This window comes from Borostomias antarcticus (genome assembly GCF_949987555.1).
Source record: "Borostomias antarcticus genome assembly, chromosome: 22".
Classification (NCBI taxonomy): Eukaryota; Metazoa; Chordata; class Actinopteri; order Stomiiformes; family Stomiidae; genus Borostomias; species Borostomias antarcticus.
This window is the reverse complement of record NC_140255.1, coordinates 6,432,344-6,452,644: the sequence shown is the minus strand read 5'-3', so window position 1 is coordinate 6,452,644 and position 20,301 is coordinate 6,432,344. Positions and strand designations below refer to the sequence as shown.

Genomic DNA, 20,301 nt, shown 5'->3' with positions numbered 1-20,301 from the left:
ATTCAGAGTACAATAAAAACTAATATTCACTCTACATTTCTTAACATCATTATTATCCATGTGCTATGACAGCCTGGAAGCCAGAAAAAACTCCTTTATGCAATAGTCTGGCTTTCTAGCCACGCAGAATTTCCAGAAATTACAAAATAATGGGAAAATCAGGGACTGCGTTTTGACTGCTGTTCTGCCCCCAGTGGGGATGCAGCCTCTGATTGGCTCTCGTAGTTGATGCATAAAAATAAAATACATGCCACTGGGACAACAGTCTCCCGAAGTAGCGAGCGCTAACGTTAACGTTAGTAGAGTAAACACAGCCATAAGTGCAGTTATTGCAGAAATAGACTTAATAACAACAATTAAACAAGAACAAGAGTATGCTGAGTTAGCTGAGTTTTTCAGAGTAAAATATGTTTTAGTCGTTCCTCCGACTGGATTTGGCAGAGGTTTTGTTATGCTGGCTGAAGGAGTTTGTCAAGGCAAGAACTTCCGCCCACTGAAACCGTTCTGGGCAGCTAGAAAGCCAGACTGTATTTTTTTTTCCTGAGGAAGTCTGGCTTCCAGGCTAATGATAACATGCAGCGATATACTGTAAGCTACACATCTAATTATAAAAAATAGCATAAAATACACAATTTTCAATAATTAAGTAAACAAATTATACATACTTTTAAAAATGTATACATTCCATTGACACAACATTGTTGTGACAGAATTATCTGCCAAACTACTAGCTTTCAAGCGATATAAAAGAAGGTACAAAATAAATGTCTGCAGACATGACTGAATTGAGTGGCATCCACGCCTTCATTAAATAATAAAGGAGACTGTAGGCATCACTAAGCTAGTTCTTCAGGGGCATCCACACCTTCATTGTCCGGTTGTGGTGCACCGTCGGAGGCTTTGTTCATCATCTGCTTGACGTTACTCTTGAAGAACCCAGCCTGATATAGAGATGGACAGTAGATGTTACAATTGAGCTTGATGAGATTCACAAAACACAACTGCAAGTAGCAATATTTTTAGCATCATTATGCATTCTCAGTTGTGAATACTTGTGAAAAAATATGTAAGAATGTGTATGATTTTAGCATACCACAAAAAAGTAGTGTTAAGATTTCCCTACAGGTACTAAAAAATACTCTGGCACATGTGGCCTGCATGTGTTACTACCTGAAAATAATTATGATGTAACAAGTAGAAAAGTAAGGGATATCATACGGCCAACCGGGCATTATGGGAAAATAAGAGCCTGACAAAGCGTCCAGAAACCTGAGGCAAATGACATCAATACATAGAGACAAAAATGTGTCCCAACAATGCTGCTGCTTTAGCCTGATATAAACTAATTACTATAATAGTTACCGGTATTACCTTATAAAGCCCAGCTGTGATCAAAGCCAACAGAACCAGACCACCAAACGTGCTGCCAATGATCTCCTTGGTCAGGTCAACCTCAGCATACACCTCCACAGTAGTTTCAATCTGCAAATGAGAAAGATGTATACAGTAGGCCTACATCAACTGTGTAAAAGTATTTAAATGGTTCCACATATGCTAAACTCAATCGAAAATGTATTTTCCACCCTCATTTCGTTTTTTGAGAGTCTTACTGATATGCCCAGTCCCAATTCCTAACACTCGCTGCTCTCTCTGTATTGCCCGTGAGCGCTTTCCCCCCCTCCCCCCTCCTATCAATTGCTTCATTTTCCAGAAGTGGGGGCCCTGACGTCACGTTTTTTGAGAATTTGCATACTTCGCCCCTGATTAGCATATTTAGATTGTTGCGTAGGCCACCTTATCATTTACCTAGCCTCGCGTCTCCAGTCTCTCCTACGAGGATGGACATTACATTTGGTAAACGGTGCCATGTCCTTGGCTGTTCTCTAACAAACAAGCCTCTCCACTCCCTCCCACGCGATGAAAGAAAGGATAAGTGGTTGAATTTTATTTATAATTGTAATATTCCCGAAACCCTTCCTAAATCAGTCTTAGTGTGCGCTGCGCACTTTACTCGCGAATCGTTCATAAATCTCGGCCAGTTTGAACAAGGACTTGCAAAGTTCCTGCTTCTAAGGAACGATGCTATACCAACTGTTCGTGAAGACGCTGAAACTGTAAGTACAAAAATACCAAACTCCACGAGTTGTGCTTTGTGTGTGTGGATGGTGGCTGTTGTAGCCGGCGCGCTAACGTTAGTATTATTCTAATAGGCACTTAGATTGCTTACAGTTGGCTTGCCTATTTGCTATTTTGGTAATAACGTTAGGCCAATGTGACTGCTATTTTAGCCTCCTGGTTTAACTAAAAAGGCTTGGGTACATTAGCCAACAAGTTGCTGGTAAGCTATAGACCTTTTTCTGTGCAACGTCATCATCCTGTTTCGAAATTGCACACGCATCGCTGTAATGACACCTGTCAATAGAATCGATGCATTTGATTGATGCACCTGGTGGCAACCCTAACCCTAACGGCTGGTGGTTGTCGTTTTCTGGATCGCTAGGCGGGTCAAAATCGTAAGGAACCAAATGAGCTGCCATCTTTTCAAAACAGAAAAGTGGGCGGTAACATTACCTGGCGGGAACTAATTTAAATAAATAATTAGCATACTCTGAATCAAGTCAATTCAGCCTGGGGGGGGGATACTAAAATAGCCCTGATAAATAAATACATGTTTATTCAGACCAAAGGACATTATAGAACACATTTTCGGGACCAAAGGTAGAGATAGAAGGTAGGTTAAATTAGCATATGTGGAACCCTTTAAAGAAAAGTAGGAAGGGATAATGGCCACAGCTGCTTTATACAGAAGTCCTAGGGCAATGCAAAAAAAAGGTGTTTCTTCATAAGTTTATCTACTGTAGTTTGAGCGATTAGCTATGGCTATGGCGTTTTTTCCTAATTTCCAAATTCGCTATACTTGTATGAAAGACTGTATTTTCTCTGTATAATAGTATTACATCTGTATGTCTTTCCTTTTTGTGGTCTATAGTTGCCTACCAATGAAGTAAAGACGTTTCCATATTACAAACATGATACACTGAGGAAAAATGCCATAGCCAGCTCATTCAAACAAGATGAATTTAAGTAAAATGCCATAGCTAACGCCTTTGAATGAGATGAACTTAGGACAAAACAATTCTTTTTTTGCGTTATCGTTCAGGGCTTCCATAGCTTTACCTTTTGGACAGGTGGATTGTTTTTCGAGTTTGTTGAAAAATAGATGTACTTGGTTCTGTCGTAATCCAGAGTGGCTGTGCTGACCAAGTCAAACAGGGCAGACGTTAGGCCAATCTGGGAGATAGAGGGAGGAAGGCAGGGAGGGAGGGAGAGAGAGAGAGAGAGAGAGAGACTTATGGGAACATGATTTCAGGCCTATAATTAAAAAATATCCATCAGTGATCCATCAGGGTTAAATGAGGCAAGGCTTTCATACAGACTGTTCAAAACTATGTTTTACCTGTTCTATCCATCCCGAGCTAAGGTTGCCAGATATGTTCATGTAGAAGTTGTTGTCTTCTTTACTCACAACGCGATTGCACAAGAACACTCCACACCTGGCAACCGAACAGTCCTAGGAAAGTTGTTGAGGGAAAAAGATCAACAGTAGGTGTAGAGGTGTAGGTCTATAAGGAAAGTCTATTTAATATATTTTTTATAAATTAGCCTGGGTATACAAAAATATCAAATTAATGTAATATCCTCAATATAAACATTATTTCATTACACAGTATCAGCAGTGATGAGATTAACTGAAGTAACACATAAAACAAAGTAAAAGAACCCAGGGGTGTTAGGCCTACAGTAAAGATATGAACACAGGGGTGTTAGGCCTACAGTAAAGATATGAACACAGGGGTGTTAGGCCTACAGTAAAGATATGAACCCTGGAGCACACATGTAGGCCTACAGTAAAGATATGAACACAGGGGTGTTAGGCCTACAGTAAAGATTTGAACACAGGGGTGGTAGGCCTACTGTAAAGATATGAACACAGGAGTGTTAGGCCTACTGTAAAGATATGAACACAGGGGTGGTAGGCCTACAGTAAAGATATGAACACAGGGGTGTTAGGCCTACAGTAAAGATATGAACACTGGGGTGGTAGGCCTACAGTAAAGATATGAACACTGGAGCACACATGTAGGCCTACTGTAAAGATATGAACACAGGGGTGGTAGGCCTACTGTAAAGATATGAACACTGGAGCACACATGTAGGCCTACAGTAAAGATATGAACACAGGGGTGTTAGGCCTACAGTAAAGATATGAACACTGGAGCACACATGTAGGCATACAGTTAAGATATGAACACAGGGGTGGTAGGCCTACTGTAAAGATATGAACACTGGGGTGGTAGGCCTACTGTAAAGATATGAACACTGGAGCACACATGTAGGCCTACAGTAAAGATATGAACACAGGGGTGGTAGGCCTACTGTAAAGATATGAACACTGGAGCACACATGTAGGCCTACAGTAAAGATATGAACACAGGGGTGTTAGGTCTACTGTAAAGATGAACACAGGGGTCGTAGGTCTACTGTAAAGATGAACACAGGGGTGGTAGGCCTACTGTAAAGACATGAACACTGGAGCACACATGTAGGACCACATTAACGGTCACTCACTCACCAGAGGCTGTTTTTTCTTCAGTTTTTCCACAAAGTCTTTGACGGTTGGTTCCTCATCGCTGCCTCGCCTGCAGCCTAGAATCTGAAACAGAAATAAATCTTGTAATGTGACTCCTAAAGGAAAATGTGACCTGTAGTCAATGTAATGCTTGAGTATGTATGTTAATGAAATTCAGCACATCAATCCCAAGATGAAGACGGTTTGTTTCAAATATAATTAATTATAATTAATATTATTATTATCTTATCTGTTTATCTTACTTGCATTCCACCTGGGTTCACCCATATGTCTTTAACTCCAAGCCTCATGGGCACTTTAACTATCACAGTAAGATTGACATCTCTGTCAAAATTGACAACCTGGGGAAGAAATAAGATTGGTTTAAGATCCCCATAAACACTAAAGAACATTTACTACTAACATTAACAACTGTTTATGTTCCTTGCAAAACACATTATGAAACATTCAAACAATGAACATGAAAAAAGAAACCTTCATTGATTGCCGCACAGGTTTCTGCAAATCATTTTTTCCAGCACTGAAATTTGTATAACTAGTTGAATCCTCAACCCTAAAAAGACAGATCAAAACAGAAGCATCACACCACTTTGAGTTTAAAGAGACTCACAGTTGAACTAAAATAATTTTCTGTTGATATGATACACATCTATCTAATTTGCATTTGAAAAAGAAAGAGCACAAACCTTGATATCAAAACATAAATGCTGTACTTCACACCAATCTCTCTCGTTTGAAAAAGTTCACTTCCTGGGGAATGATCATTTCCACTAAGGTGGTTGAGATAGTTAGGAATAGAGCTGACATACAGGTAGCACAATCAAATCCACAATGACCCATACCCCCTTATTCAGCTCCCTATGTATCCAGATTTGGCATTACCTTGTTGCATTAGCAGTGAAAGTCACCATTTGGCCAAACTGACTGTTGATATCCACATGAAAGGAGATGATGAAGACAGCCTGGAGAGGAAAGAGAGGAATTTTCACATTTAGTTGAGTGAAAACCATAAAACCATAAAAGGGCAGTAGGCTAATCCCGGATGCCTTTCCTATCAGAAGCGGACTTAAAGCTGCAGCCATGAATATGTTTGTCTTCTGTTTGTTGTCACAGGATAGTGCTATACAGCAGGTGTTGTAACAGAAGACCCATGTACAGTATACAGCAGATGGGTTTCAACTACATACCTTTTTTTTGCCATTGAAAATGGGCTTGTCAATGGTGCAATCAGCCCTTCCTGGGGTCACTCCATCCTCACTGTCCAAGGGACTGCACTCCACTCTTCCCTGAGCGGCGGTCATGGGGGTCATCATTACATCATTTAAATACACTTGAAGAGAAGACCCTAAATCACTTCACTCAGCTTGATTGATCTTTAAAGGACAATGCTCGTTTTTGACAACCTGGACCTTATTTACGACATATTATAAGACGTTTGACTCACCGAGATCACTTTGGTGTAGTTCGGAGGCATGTAGAAGAAATTTAAAATCCAGCGCGAGCCAGTATATCCATGTAATGGCGGTGGTGGGGGCACTGAGAATGCAGTTTCTAAAAATCTATTTTCTGCCGCGAAACAGTTGTTTTCATCAATCTGTCTTGATGAATCGCTAGTTGTGCTTACATAGAGAGCATAGGCCTGTTGTGGTATTTCACGTGCCTCTGTGATATGATCTTTAGAAACGTCTTTAGACACGAAATAGCTTCCTCACTTGCTCCAGCACTGGAGCAACGATTGCGCGCTGTGCGCATTAGTGCTGGAGCAACGATTGCGCGCTGTGCGCATTAGTGCTGGAGCAAGTGAGGAAGCTATTTCGTTTCGAAAGACGTTTCTAAAGATCATGGCATGTGAAAACCACAACAGTTATGCTCTATGTAAGCACAACTAGCGATTCATCAAGACAGATTGATGAAAACAACCGTTTCGCGGCAGAAAATAGATTTTTAGAAACTGCATTCTCAGTGCCCCCACCACCGCCATTACATGGATATACTGGCTCGCGCTGGATTTTACATTTCTTCTACATGCCTCCGAACTACACCAAAGTGATCTCGATGAGTCAAACGTCTTATAATATGTCGTAAATAAGGTCCAGGTTGTCAAAAACAAGCATTGTCCTTTAAAGAGTAATTATCACTATCACTTTTAATGTGAAACAACACATCAATCCTCCTGTAATTAATTTCAGCATTGATATAAAAGTCAGAAGACACTGAGATTACAAAACAGTAACAGACCTATAAATATAAATATAACTGATTTGGTTATTGGTCTTTAGGCCTCATGTGTGATCTCTTAGTACATCTGTCTAGTTTTTGCCCCTAGGGGTCCACGTCTGCTGAAGAGGTTCTACCTGATGTAGAAGCACCTTGGTGTGTGAGAGACTCTTTATTACAGTGTGTTAGAGAGACTCTTTATTACAGTGTGTTAGAGAGACTCTTTATTACAGTGTGTTAGAGAGACTCTTTATTACAGTGTGTTAGAGAGACTCTTTATTACAGTGTGTTAGAGAGACTCTTTATTATAGTGTGTTAGAGAGACTCTTTATTACAGTGTTTTAGAGAGACTCTTTATTACAGTGTGTTAGAGAGACTCTTTATTACAGTGTGTTAGAGAGACTCTTTATTACAGTGTGTTAGAGAGACTCTTTATTATAGTGTGTTAGAGAGACTCTTTATTACAGTGTTTTAGAGAGACTCTTTATTACAGTGTGTTAGAGAGACTCTTTATTACAGTGTGTTAGAGAGACACTTTATTACAGTGTGTTAGTTGGCCCTGTTGCTGTGGTGCTACAATCTACCTGAATGCAGTTTTTGAACATTTGAAGGGGTTGGACTGAAATTGAGGTAGTGTAGATATGTAGTTGGTGTAGTGTAGATATGTAGTTGGAGTAGTGTAGATATGTAGTTGGTGTAGTGTAGATATGTAGTTGGGTAGTGTAGATATGTAGTTAGGGTAGTGTAGATATGTAGTTGGAGTAGTGTAGATATGTAGTTGGAGTAGTGTAGATATGTAGTTGGTGTAGTGTAGATATGTAGTTGGTGTAGTGTAGATATGTAGTTGGAGTAGTGTAGATATGTAGTTGGGGTAGTGTAGATATGTAGTTGGAGTAGTGTAGATATGTAGTTGGAGTAGTGTAGATACATTATGTAGTTAGGGTAGTGTAGATATGTAGTTGGTGTAGTGTAGATATGTAGTTGGGGTAGTGTAGATATGTAGTTGGTGTAGTGTAGATATGTAGTTGGTGTAGTGTAGATACAGTATGTATTTGGGGTAGTGTAGATATGTAGTTGGAGTAGTGTAGATATGTAGTTGGGGTAGTGTAGATATGTAGTTGGGGTAGTGTAGATATGTAGTTGGTGTAGTGTAGATATGTAGTTGGGGTAGTGTAGATATGTAGTTGGTGTAGTGTAGATGTGTAGTTGGAGTAGTGTAGATATGTAGTTGGGGTAGTGTAGATAAGTAGTTGGAGTAGTGTAGATATGTAGTTGGAGTAGTGTAGATATGTAGTTGGGGTAGTGTAGATATGTAGTTGGAGTAGTGTAGATATGTAGTTGGAGTAGTGTAGATATGTAGTTGGGGTAGTGTAGATATGTAGTTGGGGTAGTGTAGATATGTAGTTGGTCTAGTGTAGATATGTAGTTGGGGTAGTGTAGATATGTAGTTGGTGTAGTGTAGATATGTAGTTGGTGTAGTGTAGATATGTAGTTGGAGTAGTGTAGATATGTAGTTGGTGTAGTGTAGATATGTAGTTGGAGTAGTGTAGATATGTAGTTGGTGTAGTGTAGATATGTAGCACTTTAAAGATTTGGCCAGCTACTATTCGTGTTAAGGCGACTGGCGTCTGCACATGGCCCCAACCAACGCCAGCGCCCACTACTGTACTAAATTAATTCAGTTATCACATTCCTCTGTTGTAACCTCTGCTGAATGAATGTGAGTGGTGCAGTGTCTTACCTGGAGCATGGTGACCCTCCTGTAGGACAGTTTGGCAGGGTATGTGAGAATGACCCGACTGTTATAAGAGTCCTCCTCTCTGCTCTCCACTGTCACGGTCACGTTCAGCACGTCATGGATGCCAACCCTTAGTTCGGAGGAGCTGACAGGTTTTCACAGAGATGGAGAGGAGAGAAAGATGACTTTTTCTTGTTTTTAACACCCTCATTATCGGTACTATAATCATTCTTCCTCAAACGATTTGACTTCAAGGTGTATTAGGCTGATCTTAATCTTACTCTGCAAAATTGAAATCCACTTTCAAGTTGTCAATGCAGTTGTTATCAGATCCGCAGTTGATCTCAAAGCCTAACTGTGGGCAGAGGGAAATAGTAATGGTTCAATTTGATGCAACCTTGCTTTAAGTTAAGCACCAATATAGACACCATACTGTAGATACTGCAGTTAAGCACCAGTATAGACACCATAGATACTGCAGTTAAGCACCAGTATAGACACCATAGATACTGGAGTTAAGCACCAGTATAGACACCATAGATACTGGAGTACTGGAGTTGGAGAGTCAAAGTAGAGTCAAACCTTACAGGATAGTATGATGGAGTCATGGAATTCTGGGCCAAGCTTGGGCTGAGGTTATTCTCAGAAGGCAGCCCCTCAAACGTGAATGAAAGTCTGTTGGACAGTGGGCTGAGTGCGTCGCCTGAACAAGCCTGGACAGAGAGAGCACAGTTCAGAGAGACGCTACAGAGAAATCCCCCCCAATCATAAAAAAAAATTAAATCAACAGGTATCAGACCGACCTCAATGAAGAACGGATGAGGGGTGCAGACTCGCCCTCTCAGGGTGATGGTATTGGTCAGCTCTTGTTGTTTCGGCTGAACGTAAGCGATGAAGTGGACTGGGCGGGTAGAATCCAGTGTTAAAGTGTAATTTATCTTTGCTTGAGCTGGAAGAAAACACAAAATGTACACTTAGCCCACACACTTAGCCCACACACTTAGCCCACACACTTGGTTTTTCATATTTAAAACTTTAGCCCACGTTTTCCCATTGTTACTTCGTTTTATCTTGATTTATTATTTTATTTTATTGTAAATGCTTTATTGCTGTTATTTTCCTGTGTAAAGTGTTAATTACGTATTGTGCTGATGATCTATGTATTGTGTTATTCTCTCTGTAAAGTGCTTTGAGTACCTAGAAAAGCGCTATATAAATAAGGTGGAGAGGTAATGTTTTCAGTGGCTCGTGTTTCTTTGTTCATTTGCCTGTTAGCAGGATTATGCACACTTTACTGGACCGATTTTCGAACTTAGAACCCCTTACATTTTGGAGTGGATCCGAATCCCAGGGTAGGGAGCTGCCCAAACATGGCCGGCCATTCACTGACATTCATTTTTTGGACTAGGATTGTGAAAAAACTACCAGAGCGCTTTTGATGAAACTCGGTGTAACTCAGTGCACCATGGGCCAAGTTAGAACCCGGGCCAAGTTAGAACCCAGGCCAAGTTAGAACCCAGGCCAAGCTAGAACCCATTCAGTCTGGGAGCCGATCTGAATCACAAGAGGGTCCACATCCTACAGTAACAAATGCAGCACTACCAAACATGTTCTGCTCCCATGCACGTGCACGCACAGAGCCACCACATGCATTCATGGGCGGAGGTCTGTGCTCTCTGAGCACCATTTCTAGTTATATTACACATTTTTATTATACACTTGTGCATATAGTGTGAAGAATGCTTCACATGCTAGGAAAAACAGAGCAGCTTGTACCTGCTGTGTTGGAAGTCATGGTGAAGCAGGAAAAAGAGAAGCTTGTACCTGCTGTGTTGGAAGTCATGGTGAAGCAGGAAAAACAGAGAAGCTTGTACCTGCTGTGTTGGAAGTCATGGTGAAGCAGATCGTAGCAGTGTTTCTAAGAGGCTTTTTGCAGTCGGAGTGGTTGGTGGGGATCTTGTTTGGACTGAAGGAAACTTCTGGTTTCACCATAACTATGGGCTTGGACCTGGAAATACACAGCATCAACAGAGATGTCATGTCAACATAAGACTCAAAAACAAAAAAAACTTGGTGAAGAGACAGTTGACTTCCAGAACTCTTGGGAAATACCTGAGCAAGAGGACAGCGCCCTTGGAACCAACAGCCAGGTCAGGAAGGGCATCCCCACTGAGGTCTAGTGAAGACTGGCTGATGGACAGCCCGAAGAACTTCAGCCCCGCCCGCACGGCCAACCCCGGGATTCTCTTCCATTGAGGAGGAATACAGGTATGGTGAAAACACAGTCAGGCAAGTCGATTCAGTTTTAATAACCATGCTGTTTGAGCAAATGGGCACTTATAAGCCTGTGTAAGCGCTTACAAGTGCAAAATCGACAGTCAATTTCACACCTACTCCCCACACATACTACTCTTCTTTAAAAAAATAAAAAAATAAAGTGTTTCATTATATTCATGCAGGGAGTCCCATTAAGACAGATACGCATCTCTGGGGAGATTGGGAGCACTGTGTACTAAACACACAAACACACTGTGTACCAAACACACAAACACACTGTGTACCAAACACACAAACACACTGTGTACCAAACACACAAGGCTTTTTGCTTTGTTCTACTTCAGCTTGCTCACACACACACACACACACACACCTGAGAGTACTCTTCTTTGATAGAGTACATTTGACTGATCTTTCCTCTTTCCCCATTGAAGATGTAGATGCTTCCTTGGCCATCGTTCTCCAGTGGTGCTCCCACGGCTAAATCCTTTAATCCGTCCGCATTGAGGTCAGGAAGGGGGGCCAGAGAGGTCCCAAACCTGCCCCTCTCTCCTGTCTGCCCCAGTAACGTCATCCCAGGATCACCTGGGCGACATTGAACTCCAGTCTAGTAGAAGAAAGTTAAATGAGGTCGGAAGTTTGGACTATAACTCTTGATTGTTTTTGATTATGGAAATCTGGTGGTTTTGATGAGTTATTGAGGTAAGAAGTTAACAAGCGAGTTAATTATGAGCAGTAATGTTATTTACCCTTGTGAGGTGACACACATAGACCCTGCCTTCTCTGTCACCCTCTGCATACATAGGAGCCGACAGCAACACTACATCCGTGTCGGTGTTGCCATCCACGTCCATCGCACAAACCTCGGCCCCTAAATAGATCCCGATCTGACAAGATAGTGAAATAAAAAGAAGCAGCTTCAACATGATTTCTTGACGACTGACAGACCTTGGACGATGCAAGATAAACCATGAAAAGGCTTGTTCTACATGGTTTTGGTTTTTAATTTCTTGTTCTACATAGTTGAATTGTTTCTGTTTTGTGTACAAATTGTGTACAAACCTGATATGAAGGATCAACAATAATCTGTTGGAGATTATCAGAGGAGAAGACAAACACTCTTCCCATGTGTTGGAACCGTGGCGCTCCTACGATGGTGAATGTGTGAGCGCCGATCTGAGCAACGGCCATGGAGTAGCCTACAGCAGGAAGACACACACACCGCTTTCTCAACAACAACGGATCACTTGACACTTTGAGCACCTTGTCTATACAATAGACAACAATGGACTCTGCACTACTGTACACATCACTTGAACCAACACCTGACTAGGGAACAATTTAACACTATGCACAGCTGTATACTTGAACGTTATTTAATTGCACTGCCTGCATCATAGACACAGACATAGTCATCCATGATCAGATGGGATAAGTAGATGAGGATGATACTGATAGACTGCTACATGACAGATAGTATAGTAAATTGCCAGTTTGGGAACCTTTAAATGTCTAGCTGCGTACCTAGGACTGGAATGAGGAACTGATTAGCACTGATAGGCTACTGTAAGGACACGTGATTACAAGAATTCCAATGTACCTGTACTCAGACTTTTACACATGGCAAATAAACTTTTAATTGTATTCTGCATGCATGGGTGGAGGTCTGGGCTCTCTGCGCACCGTTTCTACTTCTAGAATGTCTCTGTTCCAAAACTGGAGTCTTCTAGATTCATCATGACAAACCTCAGGGAGGTATTCCAGAAAGCGGGTTTAGTGAAAACTCTGAGTTTGCTAACCCTGAGATTCAATTCAGTTCAATTCAATTTAGTCTCAGGGTTCGCAAACTCAGGGTTTTCACAAAGCCCGCTTTCTGAAATACCCCCGAGAACAACAGTTTTAGAACTGAGAAGGCAGTTCAAAACAAACCATCCATTCTCAAGCTGCTTCAAACGGTCTTGGCTGTTGTATGAGAACCTACCTCTTTTTGTTTAATGTGTGTTTGTCATGCGGAGGCATTTCTCACCTAGGTATCCATCCGCCTCTGTGTCTGGAGGCCTGTGGAAGGTGAGCTCCTCTCTGCTGCTGCTGTACTTCTGGTAGCCTCCATTCCATTGGAAGGCCCCAACGGTTCCCAGCTGAAATCCTCCCTGGTGACAAAGAGTTTTTAATTGAAAAGCTATGAATATTCCACATGATATTTCACTTGTGATGAATACTGAATTACTGTAGCTTCATTTAAAATAACTGATATTAAATAAGCTTAATGAAAAACAGACACTACTGTTTTTCATTAGTGTATGTATCCGTGTTTCAGCACTTTGAGATTATTTCACAATGAAAAGTGCTTTATAAAAAAAATGAATTATGTATTATTATTATTAGTAGTAGTAGTAGTAGTAGTAGTAGTAGTAGTAGTAGTAATATTAAGTATGACATGCTGAACGCTTTTTAAATTTAATTGTCAATAACTGATACTGAGAAAATAATAATTAACATATGCTCCTTTACAATTTATGAATACACATTTGTGTTGTGTTTGAAGGTCTACAGTACCTCAGGCAAGTATGCTGCACTGAACCCCTGCTGTGCCATTTCCATCTTCAGCAATTCACCCCCTGCCTGGGAGCCTGCGTTCACAAGAGAAACAAGCAGCTTCTGTACACACTGTAGGACCTTCATCTAAAGGGCCTTTCACAAAACGCTTCACATTCAGAAAAAGTGATCCGCATCAGTGCGCTACAGTCACCTTTTATGCTAACTGCACTGTGAAAGCTAGCAGACCATCCTGACCTGTTGGGGAGGTGGTCTGTAGGTAAAGTAGACCTACTGGGCAGGTGGTCTGTAGGTAGACCTACTGGGCAGGTGGTCTGTATATAGACCTGTTAGGGAGGTGGTCAGTAGATAGACCTGCTGGACAGGTGGTCTGTAGGTAGACCTACTGGGCAGGTGGTCTGTATATAGACCTGTTAGGGAGGTGGTCAGTAGATAGACCTGCTGGACAGGTGGTCTGTAGGTAGACCTACTGGGCAGGTGGTCTGTATGTAGACCTGTTAGGGAGGTGGTCTGTATGTAGACCTGTTAGGGAGGTGGTCAGTAGATAGACCTGCTGGACAGGTGGTCTGTAGGTAGACCTACTGGGCAGGTGGTCTGTATGTAGACCTGTTAGGGAGGTGGTCTGTATGTAGACCTGTTAGGGAGGTGGTCAGTAGGTAGACCTGCTGGGAGGTGGTCTGTATGTAGACCTGTTAGGGAGGTGGTCTGTATGTAGACCTGCTGGGAGGTGGTCAGTAGCAGACCTGCTGGGAGGTGGTCAGTAGCAGACCTGCTGGGAGGTGGTCTGTATGTAGACCTGCTGGGAGGTGGTCAGTAGCAGACCTGCTGGGAGGTGGTCTGTAGCAGACCTGCTGGGAGGTGGTCTGTAGCAGACCTGCTGGGAGGTGGTCTGTAGCAGACCTGCTGGGAGGTGGTCTGTAGCAGACCTGCTGGGAGGTGGTCTGTAGCAGACCTGCTGGGAGGTGGTCTGTAGCAGACCTGCTGGGAGGTGGTCTGTATGTAGACCTGCTGGGAGGTGGTCAGTAGGTAGACCTGCTGGGAGGTGGTCTGTAGCAGACCTGCTGGGAGGTGGTCAGTAGAGAACCTGCTGGGAGGTGGTCTGTAGCAGACCTGCTGGGAGGTGGTCTGTAGCAGACCTGCTGGGAGGTGGTCTGTATGTAGACCTGTTAGGGAGGTGGTCTGTATTTAGACCTGCTGGTAGGTGGTCTGTATGTAGACCTGCTGGTAGGTGGTCTGTAGCAGACCTGCTGGGAGGTAGTCTGTAGCAGACCTGCTGGGAGGTGGTCTGTAGCAGACCTGCTGGGAGGTGGTCAGTAGCAGACCTGCTGGGAGGTGGTCAGTATGTAGACCTGCTGGGAGGTGGTCTGTAGCAGACCTGCTGGGAGGTGGTCAGTATGTAGACCTGCTGGGAGGTGGTCTGTAGCAGACCTGCTGGGAGGTGGTCTGTAGCAGACCTGCTGGGAGGTGGTCTGTAGCAGACCTGCTGGGAGGTAGTCTGTAGCAGACCTGCTGGGAGGTGGTCTGTAGCAGACCTGCTGGGAGGTAGTCTGTAGCAGACCGACTGATGCTGATTACTTTATCACAACAGTCCAAGCAGCACAATATTTCATATACAGTACTGTAAGTGGTATGCCCGCATACATATTCCACATTTTCCATTGTTTCTGACATTTTTCAATCTTTCAGTCATAGTAACCTTACCCTCAATACTGAAGATGCTTTCCTGCAATTCGTCTCTGATTTTGCCAAGTGCTTCAAAGTTGGTCACTTGGAACACACGCTTGTCAGATGCAATTTGATTCAACTCTTCTTTGGCCGCATCATTATTGAAGGCATCACCTACCTGTTGTAGGAGAGATTTATTATGATTGAAACTGGCTGGCCTCCTTTGTTCATCTTGTGGTTCAAAACTGCATTTTAAAAATACAATTCATCTTTTGTGTTTGTGAAACCAAGATTTTACACATTCAAATTTAAATACGGTAAAGTATCTACAATATACACATTACATTACAGTCATTTGGCTGACGCTTTTATCCAAAGTGTCAATAATTGCATTTAATGTAACAAAAGCTAATGCACTACTACTTGCCAGATCTCACAAGTGCATCTCCTTTCTCAGTAATCTAGTGCTGAAGGCTAAGTGAAGAATAGCAAACAAAAAAAATACAATAGGTGCCTAAGAGGGAGGATTGTGGTACAGTATATGGAGATCATGGTACACATGTGACCAACTGTATTTTAACCAAAACCAAAGTGAAGATTCACATAATTCATAGCACCAAGGAACTCTGGAACCAGAGGAAACGACTACTCTACCAAGGCAGAAAACGTGTAAATCTAGCTTGGAAGATCACAGACCCACACCGCACAATATTATGTCTTTTCCTAATTAATTTTCACATTTATCACAACAACAAAAAACACTGAGAGGCTAACATCTTACCCCAATTGCAAATCGAACAATAGATTTTTCGTCAGCATCTCTGGCAGCTGTGGGAAGCAGATATCTGTCGTGTGACTCCCCATCAGTGATGACTATAAGAACCTTCTTAACGTCTGGCCTCGAACCTCCCTCCGTTGTAAACACGTTTTTGCTGGAGATAAATACAGTACTGTTGGGTTATGTTTCATAAACACATTCAGAGGGGTCGCGCTGACCGAATAGAGAAATGCTGTTTGCCAGACCTTGGTCAAAAACTGTAAATATATATTCTCAAATACTTTAGGTCAGATTCAATTAATTAAACTACTGCAATGATAGTGGAACAGTACAAGGTCTAAGGGTAGACGTAACTGGATTCATTGTCATTGTCATCCACTTCAATAATAATGTTCAAGTATTTGAGATGTTTGTATTTGACCCAGCTCTTCGTACTGTAGTTTGAGATGTTTGTAATTGACCCAGCTCTCCGTACTGTAGTTTGCCCATACTCACACAACCATCTGGATCCCAGCTGCTGTATAGGTTCCTCTTCTGAGCTGAATAATGTCATCAACTTGTTTTTGCCATCCGCCAGTGTTGAAAGTTTTGAAATCAAAATGAATCTGGGTTACGTGTGAGTACTGAGCAACAGCAAACTGTAGGAAGAGAAAGACCAGGGTTTTAGAGTCTTTGAGTGCTCTATTGTGGCAAAAACTACACAGGTCTTGGGATTGATAACAGTAGGTTTTCTGGTGAATAAACAGGTCTTACCCGAGAACCCCTTCCCACTAGTGGGGCGATCAGATCTTTCACAAAGGATTTCATTGTCCTAAAATCATTAACATTTACACTGCCTGATCCATCCAGCAGGAAAGCTATGTCTGCCTTCACAGGAGGACATCCTGGTGAGCATAGCAGGAGACAAAGACATGGTCAGGACATTCTGGTGAGCATAGCAGGAGACAAAGACATGGTCAGGACATTCTGGTGAGCATAGCAGGAGACAAAGACATGGTCAGGACATTCTGGTGAGCATAACAAGAGACAAAGACAGGGTCAGGACATTCTGGTGAGCATAACGAGACAAAGACAGGGTCAGGAGACATTCTGGTGAGCATAACGAGACAAAGACACGGTCAGGAGACATTCTGGTGAGCATAACAAGAGACAAAGACATGGTCAGGACATCCTGGTGAGCATAGCAGGAGACAAAGACATGGTCAGGACATTCTGGTGAGCATAACAAGAGACAAAGACAGGGTCAGGAGACATTCTGGTGAGCATAACAAGAGACAAAGACAGGGTCAGGAGACATTCTGGTGAGCATAACGAGACAAAGACAAGGTCAGGAGACATTCTGGTGAGCATAACGAGACAAAGACAGGGTCAGGAGACATTCTGGTGAGCATAACAAGAGACAAAGACAGGGTCAGGAGACATTCTGGTGAGCATAACAAGAGACAAAGACATGGTCAGGAGACATTCTGGTGAGCATAACGAGACAAAGACAGGGTCAGGAGACATTCTGGTGAGCATAACGAGACAAAGACAGGGTCAGGAGACATTCTGGTGAGCATAACGAGACAAAGACATGGTCAGAAGGAAGTCTAGCGGCAGGGGGCTGATCAGTCCAAAAGAAGAACCTGGCATTTACAGTTTACCAATAATTATTATTTGAATTTAAATATTGTATAATAGAGCATGCAGTAGAATATCATTGACACTGGCATACCCATGAAAGGTACACACATCATATTCACTGTATTCTTCTAACAAAATGTTACCTTATGAATAAAAACTGGTATTCGCCCATGGACAAATGGTCCTTCATGAATATACTACTTTTAAATTATATTATATTATTTTTCCTTTTTTTTATTTTTTATTTTTTAAAGCAAACTATTTCTCAGGCCTACCATCCAGAGAGGCAGGGACAGGCTGTCCAACCTGGTTCATGCTATTTATCTCCAAGCACATGCCGTTGTAGGTAGTGATGGTCTTGCAGTCTCTGGGAATGGTTGGGCCACACACCTGAGAGTTTGAGGGAAACAGGAGAACATGCTCAACAACACTGAATAAATACCAATAGGATTAGTATGAGTGTGAGTATTTATGAGTATGAACACTTTACTAATGTTTCACTCACATAATGATACATAATAATGAATTGAAAAAGGCAATGCTTTTTCTTTTCCATTTTCTGGAATATTTCTGGAAATGATGGGATATGGAATTGACCTTAATCTACTAAGATATTTGCATCACTCGAATCACATTTGAAACTCATATACAGTAGGCCTAAAGAACTCATATACAGTAGGCCTAAAGAACTCAAAAGAATGACAGCACTTTTAACACAAACAAACACAAATGCAGGTAATGTAAATATTTATCCAACTCACCAAGGTAGTTGACCTTACTGGATGCTTTGTCATTGTCATGCCCAGTGACATATTGACCGCTTCATTGGGTACTGGGTAAAACAACACATGAGGAGATCTCATCAACTGGGCAAGAGTGACATTCTCAGGGTGACTGTAAACATCTGTCAATTTTTTTTTATTATTATTTTTTTCCCAGTCGACTACTTGATTAATTCTTTAGTTAACTCATTCATTCATTCATTCATTAATTTATCCATCCGTCCATTGTCTCATCAGCATTGCTTCTGTGCATCCATCCGTCCATTGTCTCATCAGCATTGCTTCATGGTCTAGACTTTAACACACTTTTGATCATTATGATGCAATTAATATGATTTGCGTTTTTATTTATTAATTGTATTTATTTGAACCGTTACTTAACCAAAGGGCTCTCATTGAAAAAACAGTCCCCTATACAAGGAAACCTGGCCAAGAGACTGGTACTGTACCAGTGCTAAAGGCTAACAGTATCTCATTCACTGTATCAGTACTGATATTTCATTCACTCTACCAGTAATGCTATCTCATTCACTCTACCAGTAATGCTATCTCATTCACTCTACCAGTAATGCTATCTCATTCACTCTACCAGTAATGCTATCTCATTCACTCTACCAGTAATGCTATTTCATTCACTCTACCAGTAATGCTATCTCATTCACTCTACCAGTAATGCTATCTCATTCACTCTACCAGTAATGCTATCTCATTCACTCTACCAGTAATGCTATCTCATTCACTCTACCAGTAATGCTATCTCATTCACTCTACCAGTAATGCTATTTCATTCACTCTACCAGTAATGCTATCTCATTCACTCTACCAGTAATGCTATCTCATTCACTCTACCAGTAATGCTATCTCATCCACCGTACCAGTACTGACTAACAGTATCTCATTCCCTGTACCAGTGCTGCTACTGTATCTCATCCACTGTACCACTACTGCTAACTATCTCATCCACTGTACCAGTACAGTTAACTATCTCATCCACTGTACCAGTACAGCTAACAGTATCTCATTCAATGTACAGTACCAGTACTGCTAAAGGTATCTTATTCACTGTACTGTACCAGTACTGCTAACTATTGTGTACCAGTAGGCTACTGCTAACTGTCTCATCCACTGTACCAGTACTGCTAACAGTATCTTATTCACTGTACCAGTACTGCTAACAGTATCTCATCCACTGTACCAGTACTGCTACTATATCTCATCCACTGTACCAGTACAGTTAACTATCTCATCCACTGTACCAGTACTGCTACTGTATCTCATTCACTGTTGCGCTGTTGCTGGCCAGAGAGCCTGTTCTGAGTGTGACTGGCTCTGGCTCATTAAGGATGTGGAACTAACTGTGCTCTACTCCCCTCTGGTGGTTGGGAGTGGTGCTGTACTGATTCTTTCCATGATGGCAAATCGTACATGAGATTTTAGATGAACTCTTACATCATACTGTCTGAACTGTGTGGATATTTACCTTGTACGGATAGCAGTGTGCAGGATGAGGTCCTGACTGTACACTGGTAGATCCCTCCTCTCTTCCGTCCTCCATACTCCTGCAGGGGGGCACTGACGAGCAGGCTGGAGACAGACGTGTTGAGCACCATCAGCCACGGGCATTACTGTAGCCAGCTAACTTTCACAGTCAATTCCATGTACCTTTCTATCTTTTTTTTATCTTTTCCATTGCATTTTTTTCAGGAACATCACTCAAACTGGACACAAGTTAATTTTTGTCTGCAAGTGAGCAGGTGTCCTTACTTATCTTCCCTCCTCTGAACCACCTTGTAGCCGAACCCGGCAGCCGGGTCACTAAGGTACTTCCAAGCAGCAGGATCGATGTTAAAGGCCAAAGAGGCCTGCAACACTAAGCAGAACAAAACATTGTTAGTAAGAGGTTCTGTGAAGGACGGTCTGGTTCTGTCAGGGCTGCTCTGGTCCTCTTAAAGGTGCAGTAGCACTGGCGCCGGAACAAGGGGGACACTAGGACCTTGTGTCCCCCCCACTTTCA

The 20,301-nt window shown here is 42.1% G+C and overlaps 1 protein-coding gene across 1 annotated transcript; it reads right to left on the bottom strand.

The window, feature by feature from the left end:
- Positions 1–741: 741 nt before the first annotated feature.
- LOC311324203 (integrin alpha-M-like) lies at positions 742–19,897 on the bottom strand (the record flags this gene model as incomplete). The annotated part of the gene is made up of 20 exons (XM_084456604.1): positions 742–941; positions 1,372–1,482; positions 3,178–3,291; positions 3,458–3,554; positions 5,534–5,613; positions 5,839–5,937; positions 8,610–8,751; positions 8,888–8,961; positions 9,194–9,319; positions 9,410–9,555; positions 10,481–10,614; positions 10,719–10,852; positions 11,257–11,490; positions 11,633–11,770; positions 11,946–12,082; positions 12,910–13,033; positions 13,440–13,513; positions 15,141–15,282; positions 17,812–17,895; positions 19,805–19,897. 20 exons carry the CDS (start codon positions 19,895–19,897, stop codon positions 837–839), a joined length of 2,388 nt encoding a protein of 795 aa, XP_084312730.1. The 3' UTR covers positions 742–836.
- Between the last annotated feature and the right edge of the window lie 404 nt (positions 19,898–20,301).